Below are 8288 nucleotides of genomic sequence, written 5' to 3' on the forward strand. Positions count from 1 at the left end.
GAGTATAGAGGATGAATGGCTATAACTGATCTGAATCAACACTAACAACACTAACACACCCTCCTCCTCCCTCCCGTCTCCCCAAACCTCAATAGAGACCAGCTTGCTTCCCCCGTCACTATGACAACCTCTGTGGATCACCATGCAGCAGTTTGCCTCCAAATGGTGACTGATGGAGCTGGATCAGGACTGGATACTTAAACATCAGAGTGCAGCGATGATAGTCATGTATCTAAAAACTGAGTACTTTTTGGCAGTAACTCAGGAACAAAGTTAGATTTACAATTATGGCAGAGAGGTCGTCCAGACAATGGTCCAGAGCTGGGGTTGAGGACCATACTAATAACAAAGATACATTTTATTTTAGACTCACTTTCCTAGATGTTGGAGTCGGCCACTGATTTCTGTTTGTCATGGTGTCTCTATGTAACCACCTGTCATTACAGCCTAAATATGTATAACTGAAATATGAGTAATACAAAAAATACAAAACAATTATGGTATGAGAAATAGTACAAACCATCATCACAGTACAGCTCATCAGTTGAAAAACACCATAGTATGTATGTATACTTTGGTGTTTTTCAATTGAAAAACTGTATTTTTAAGTTAGAACTACATTTATGTAATAGCACAAATTAGTTAAAATAGAAGTGCAACTGATTTTCTGTTCTCTTAATTTAGGTTAAGTATTAAAAACTGGGAAAAATATGACAACATGCAAAGACTTGTATTTGTATGAGTATCTTACACTTGTGTATGATACTTGTCAAAGATTTCTCTTAATCACTTATTAGTCCAGTCACAATCAATAAAGACCAAATTGTGAACTGAAAGAGTGAAAGTGCATTGTTTATTATTTACATTTCTGCATGTATTAAAGCTTAAGTGCTCAGCAGCAGCAGATCCATCCTTGACCCTAACATCGATTGATTTTTCAAAAAGTAGTGAAATCTTTTCATAGCATTAATATATGTAGATGTTGACAGGTGTATCATATTTGATGTTTTTTGCTTTCCAGCAGACACAGACAGCACTGTAAAATCCAGTCATGGTGATGCTCCTTAATACTCAATCTGCTTTCAACATGACAAAACACAGCCCCCAGCATCATGTTGACAACATGATGCTTTCACTCTTGCTGGGTCTGTCTAGCTCACTGACATCAGTGTCAGGTTCAGGCACACCCACAGGTGCACAGTGTCTCACACACACACACACCAAACTCCAGCGCAAAGGGTGTGTAGGACGGAGGGCATAGAAAGGCGTGACCCATGAGAGCTGATATTAGAGCAGAGGAGAGGAGAGGGGAGACATGAAAAGTGTCTGTGTTTATGACCACAAATGGAAAGAGTTGACACCAGCTGTCACTTGCTTATGTCAGCTCTATTCTCAGAGTGTGTGTGTCGTGTGCCTGTGTATGTGTCACTGTGTGATCTCAACTGGCCATGACTGGTTTCAATTACGCAACAAACTTTGACCCTGTGTAACCATGCAAGGAGAGGAGCAACTGACAGTAAGAGTGAATGAGAGAGGTACAAAGATGCTGAGATAAACAGTCATGTGGTCCAAAGTCCAAGCTCAAACCCAGACGGAACAGACAGTACACCAAATGTCAGACACCAAAATGAAAAACAACTGATGTGGAATTACCCTTTTTCTTCCTTGGCCTCGTTCTTCATCCTTCTGAGGCCGCCCTGCTCCTGCCCCACTTCCTGAACGTCCCTGCCTCCCCGTTTTGCCCTCTCCAACAGGAGGTCGGATGGTCATCCTGATCTCCGGTGGGCAAATATAGTTCTCAAGATTCTTAGGGGGCTTCTTGGTGCGTTTAGTGGTCTGGATCTTTAACTTTAGACTTCCTTCCTGGAAACTTGCTTCCTTGATGGAAAACTCCTGTTCCTCCAGAAGCCCCTCCCCTTGCTCCTCAAGCCCCTCCCCTTCACTGAGGCCGCTGGTTATCACATCATCACTGCACACCAAACCGATGTCTCGTGCTCCTTCCTGGTCCTCCTCATTTGGCCCCACCCTGCCTCCCTGTAACTCCACCTCTTTGGGTTGGGCCGTGCCAACCAGATCCCTAGACTCCATCCACACTCCAGCCAGAGCCAGTCCGGATGGGGGGAAGCTGTGGCAGCCAGCCAAAAGGATGCAAGAGAACAGTGGTCTGTCCGACTGTTTGGGTGATATAAATCAGCTACTGAGGTTGGGTTGGTTGTCCCACAGGAACGCAACGAAGCCAGGGACTGTCTGCAGAAAAAGGAAATAATACCATAAGAGAAAGATGGGCAACAAAAGGTGATCATTACAGACAATAGAACGGGTACCACTCAACTCTATATGGACCTGACTGTTTTTGCCATACAAAATGGAACGCTATGGAAATAATTGTGGTAATAATAAGCGGGAAGGTGTGGGCACCAGATAGCCACCAGGCTTCCCTGAAAAACTGTCCGAGGCCGTCTCCTTAAGACAAATCAGCAAAAAACTGTTTGTTCAAGACTAGAATTGGAGTCAAACATTAATATTGGGCAGAACAAACCAGACAGACGCAGCAAATGTTCAGGATCAGACTAAACGCTCATCTTCATTTTCAAGAGCTCCATCCACCGAAACAGTTTTAACAGTCAATATTCACCTCTGCTGTTCCCATCTGATATTTAACTGATGGAATCCCATGAAGAAAGACATGCTCGTTGTTTTAAAGTCTCTTTTTTTCTTCAACTTAAACAGTGCCAGCCGCATTTTCAAACTTCTCTGCAATTGAGACTCAGACGTTTAGAGTTTCGAGACATATTTGGAGCAGAATTTGTTTCATACCAAAATTGGAAGGAATGTTTCAGTTCGTACTCTGCCTCGACAAAATTTCTGCAGACACAACAAAACTCACTTTACTTTTTCTCTAATTTGTTGTCTACACAGTCTCTGCTAATGCTTTCTATATATTTCCCCTCACCTCTATTAAACTTTTTAAAAAATGTTAGTAAATTAAACTCAGATTAGGGAGTCAACACTAGGGCATCAATGCAATCCTATATATACGTTCAGTCAGACCAAACTGTCCAGAGTGCTGGGACATAGTCTACTATTCACTTTTTAGGCCTGGACCTTGATGCAGTTACAGAACCATGGTTGCAATACAAATTATTTTTCTCCTGGAGACTGGTGCTAAACAGATAGCGCCATAACAGGTCAAGCACTCTTTATCAATACAACAAAATAACAATATTGGAAAATTACATTTTTGTTTTAATTTTTTTTTAAATTGAATGTGATAAGAGTACAGATGTTTGAAATGGAGAAAGAGATGAAAAAAGAAGTAAGGTAGAAGCAGAAAAGTTCCAGTGAGCCTAGTTAAGCTGTTGTTGGTGGGGTGCAGACAGAAAGCGGGACAGACAGGGCTTGAATTACATTTTTTGGTAAAGGTGCACTGGTGCACATAAAACAAATTACTTGCACCAAACACAAATTGCTTGCACCAGGCAAAAAACAAAATTTACTTTTGTTGTGGTAAACTTGCTATGATTTTGTGGGGCCAAATAAATTCACAAAAACAAAGACATTCTACATGTAAAAATGTTAATGACAAATTTTGTTATAGGTATTTAAACAACAGTGGCGCTTTGGCCCAGAGGCAATGTCTCTGTCATTGGTGTGAAACCCCAGGGTTCACCTCCTGGGCAAGTTCGAATCCCGGTTAGGGCAGTTGGTACCTTCCAGTGGACTCAGTGGTGGTGGACTCACCACCCGCTGGGGGGTGGACTCACCACCCGCTGGGGGGTTGGTACGGTGCAATGTGATTTGGGTGATGACTGGTGCCCCCGCGACCCGGTAATGGATAAGTGCATGAAAATGGATGGTTGGATGGATGGTATTTAAACAACTTCAGCCATGGGCCAAACATGACAATGTATCGCTTTACTACAATTCCCAACGCAGCATGCCCCACCAGATCACGTGCACGCTGTAATTGATAACAGTACATCCGAAAGCAGCGCCTCGAAAAAAAGACCGGTTTACATTTCGTGCCGCCCCGCCCCGAACTTTCTCGGACAGCGGTGGATTCTGGAACGCCTGGAATTCTCGAAGGTCTCCGACTTTCGGCAACCTCCATGCTTTTACCATATTTGAGGTACCGAACACATGATTTGTGTCACATGATTATCAGCAAATTATCGAGGGGAGAGCAACTTGTTTCCAGGGGAAGTTACGTAATACAAGGAAGTGAAAATAAACATAACCCCCGCTCTGCATCGGCGGACTCTGGGTTACCAAGGACGTTTAATACTTAACAAGGAAGAAAAAGATAACACACTGGGAATTTGTTTTCCCAATTTTATTTATTTTCAGCTCTTTATTGGATAATTCTACCGGTGGTACCAGTAGAAAAAGCTACTTGCACTGGTGCAAGTTGGGTACCAAATTACATTCACTGCCCCAATTTTACGTGCACAAACTGGTGCATGCACGTGGTAATTTGAGCCCTGGGGACAGATAATGTGCTGCAGCAACAACTATTTCAGAATTTATGGCTGTCAGGAGTTGGACAAACTCTACTTTAGTCAATAAATCAATTCTCTTCCCACAGTTTTAAACTGACACAGAGACTGCTGTTCAATTACAATATATGTAATAGTTTTACTTGGTTTACTTTTAGCTACATATAATTGTACTTAATAGAGCATGTTAAACTACTGAGTGACACATTTGAAACCAAGTTGTATAGATACACAGAAAGTGTTCTGTGGAAAAATAATAAATCCCTCTTATTTTCCCTGAACCAGAGTTTTAACCAGAGTTGAGAAGAAGGGAAGAAATCACATGAGAGGAAAAGGGGGGAAGGCAGTAGAGAAAGAATCTAAATTCATTCCCCAGATGTGGTTTACGAGCTGGTCGGGCGAAACCAGTGTCTGAACTGTTCTACACACGCATGCAGTGGCACAGCTACATCTGCACATCAAAAAACTCTGCACATAACGACACACACAAACACATCTACACACCATGTAGAGACCATATTGGTATGGCAGACTACACTACAGAGTCCTTCTGGGTCTGTAGAGTTAAATCCTGCAGCAGCCATTCCTCTAAGAATTCACAACTCCATTTTTTGGACAATTACCCATGCAGATGATGCAGACCCAAACGCAAATTACACACCCATCCAAATTCACATACACGTATATGCACTCAGTCACAGGTGTAAAAACAGAGGGCAACCAAAACAAACATTGGACTACACCTCTCACTACGGCTCCAGGAAATCCCAGTCAATATGACATGAGGCATGACTGAGCTGGAAGTGGGGAATGCTGTCTCACACACTAGGCTCAGACTGACACCACTTACACTGATGTGAACCCAGGCTACCTGTGGACATTTTTGCACTGAAGGCTTACTCCAGACTGTAGACGCACAGTGACCTGAGTGAACAAAAAGGCTTTAAGGCAAACACTGAACACTTAGGCACTTTAGATTATCTATGTGTGTGCATGAGTGTGTAAATGCTACTGTACCAGCAGCTGATGCCAATCATAATACCCACCAGGCCTCACAGCACATGTCAGTGTGATTGAACAATCATATTCCACAAAAGTGCTTCAACAAACTTCTCTGTGTACATCCTGCATACAATCACCATTAAAACACAGAGGTCAGAGTCAATATTTTCTTTGTATGGATTAAGTAAAAATAAAAAAGCTGGGTTCTAAAAACCACAGAATGACTTTAAACATAAGAAACTATTAATCCATAGCTAAAGGACTCCCCATTCACACCTCTAACCTTGTGACTTTACATTCCACCCTCCTTAGAACAGGGTGTGTTTCACCACACATCCATCCACCTTTCTGCTACGACCCTCGTTATGGGTATGCAGCCTCTTTGATGCTAAATACCAGAACTTCCCAGTAGTCAGACAGAACTGAAGAAGCATCTTGGATGAGTGGTGAAACGTCTTCAAAAAAAAAAAAAAATACTTCGTCCAGTTGCCCTCAATGTAACTATTTTTGCTTTAAACATAAGGTTTTTCGAAGAGGAAGTGGTATTCTATGGTCCTGAGAAAAAAGGCTAAAAGCACCACAGATGTAGTTGTGTTTATCTTTAGTGTTTATATTGGCCAGCATTTTCCAAAACACACAAATACATTTCTGGATTAAATTTCCTGTCTCTCTTACACTGTGTTTTTGTCAGTGAATAATTCACCAGGTGAGTATATAATAAAAGTGGTATAAAAGTCTTACAGAATTGAAGCTACTTGTGGCAAGCAATTCATCCAGAAAAAAAAAGAACTTCTGTTTCATCACTGCATTTATTGCATTTCTTAGAAGAGGCTTCTTTCAAAAATCTTCCAAGAAGTAATTTATTTAATGCTAAATCAGGCCCATTATTCTTTTTCATATTTTCATTTTCATTTTCAAGAAGGAGTCCTACCGAGCCTGGTTGGTTCGTAGGACTCCTGAAGCAGCCGAGAAATACAGACAGGCCAAGCGGACTGCGGCTCGGGCAGTCGAGGAAGCAAAAACTCGAGTCTGGGAAAAGTACCGGTCGACCTCGAAAAATTTCTGGCAAACCATCCGGCGCCTCAGGAAGGGGAAGCAGCTACAGCATCGCGTGGCAGTTGGGGACAGTACCTCTGGACTGGCAGACCGGGGTGGTGGTACCTCTTTTCAAAAAAGGGGACCGGAGGGTGTGTTCCAACTATCAGGGGATCACACTCCTCAGCCTCCCGGGAAAAGTCTATTCCAGAGTACTGGAGAGGAAAATCCGGCCGATAGTCGAACCTCGGATTCAAGAGGAACAATGCGGTTTTCGTCCTGGTCGTGGAACACTGGACCAGCTCTATACCCTTCAGAGGGTGCTTGAGGGTTCATGGGAGTTTGCCCAACCGGTCCACATGTGTTTTGTGGACTTGGAAAAGGCTTTCGATCGTGTCCCTCGTGGTATCCTGTGGGGGGTGCTTCGAGAGTATGGGGTTGGGGGCCCTCTTTTAAGGGCTGTCCAGTCCCTGTACGATCGGAGTAGGAGCTTGGTTCGCATTGCCGGCAGTAAGTCGGACCTGTTCCCGGTGCATGTGGGACTACGGCAGGGCTGCCCTTTGTCACCGGTTCTGTTCATTATTTTCATGGACAGAATTTCTAGGCGCAGCCAGGTGTCGGGTGGGGTCCAGTTCGGTAGCCACCGGATTTCATCTCTGCTTTTTGCAGATGATGTGGTGTTGTTGGCTTCTTCGAACCAGGACCTGCAGCATGCACTGGGGCGGTTTGCAGTAGAGTGTAACGCAGCTGGGATGAAAATTAGCACCTCTAAGTCCGAGGCCATGGTTCTCGACCGGAAAAAGGTGGTATGCACCCTTCGGGTCGGGGATGAAGTCCTGCCTCAGGTGGAGGAGTTCAAATATCTGGGGGTCTTGTTCACGAGTGACGGTAGAATCGAGCGTGAGATTGACAGGCGGATCGGTGCTGCGGCCGCAGTAATGCGGTCGCTGTATCGGTCCGTTGTGGTGAAGAAGGAGCTGAGCCGAAAAGCGAAGCTCTCAATTTACCGGTCAATCTACGTTCCTACCCTCACCTATGGTCATGAGTTGTGGGTCATGACCGAAAGAACGAGATCAAGGATTCAAGCGGCTGAAATGAGCTTTCTCCGCAGGGTGGCAGAGCGCTCCCTTAGAGATAGGGTGAGGAGCTCTGTCACGCGGGAGGAGCTCGAAGTAGAGCCGCTGCTCCTCCACATCGAGAGGAGTCAGCTGAGGTGGCTTGGGCATTTACATCGCATGCCCCCCGGACGCCTCCCTCGGGAGGTGCTCGGGTGCCGTCCCTCTGGGAAGAGACCTAGGGGAAGACCTAGGACACGCTGGAGCGACTACGTCGCTCGGCTGGCCTGGGAACGCCTTGGGGTCCCCCCAGAAGAGCTAGAGGAAGTGTCGAGGGAGAGGGAAGTCTGGGTGTCCCTGCTCAGACTGTTGCCCCCGCGACCCGGCCCCGGATAAGCGGTTGAAAATTATAAAAGAAACGTTCTTTGTAGGACAACTATGTTCCTGTGTAAATGCTTATGTTGGCTGTTGAATGCAGACGGGATATGAAGCATTACCTGGTCATTTCACTTAGGATACAAAACAGCAAAGGTTGTACTGACATCCATGTAAGTACATTTACACAAACGTACAAAAAACAAATTATGGTATTAGTCTGCCTGAAACTAGACATTTAGAATACATGCACAAATTCCACTGTCAAACTAAAGTGATATTGTGACTCTCTCTCTCTCTCTCTGTATATATATATATATATATA

The 8288-nt window shown here is 44.3% G+C and overlaps 1 protein-coding gene across 2 annotated transcripts in view; it reads right to left on the reverse strand.

Moving 5' to 3' along the window:
• LOC103397197 (SET-binding protein-like) overlaps positions 1-8288 on the reverse strand; it is a 43590-nt gene that overhangs the window by 27946 nt on the left and 7356 nt on the right. The window contains exon 2 of one of the 2 annotated variants that reach the window (XM_017042703.2): positions 1654-2247. In XM_017042703.2, the coding sequence (XP_016898192.1) occupies positions 1654-2088 (435 nt within the window). In that variant the 5' untranslated portion in view covers positions 2089-2247. Of the gene's footprint in view, positions 1-1653; positions 3673-8288 lie in introns of those variants that run through there. The other variant, XM_017042704.2, reaches the window with a different exon arrangement.

This window comes from Cynoglossus semilaevis, chromosome W (genome assembly GCF_000523025.1).
Source record: "Cynoglossus semilaevis isolate Cse_v1.0 chromosome W, Cse_v1.0, whole genome shotgun sequence".
NCBI classification, from domain to species: domain Eukaryota; kingdom Metazoa; phylum Chordata; class Actinopteri; order Pleuronectiformes; family Cynoglossidae; genus Cynoglossus; species Cynoglossus semilaevis.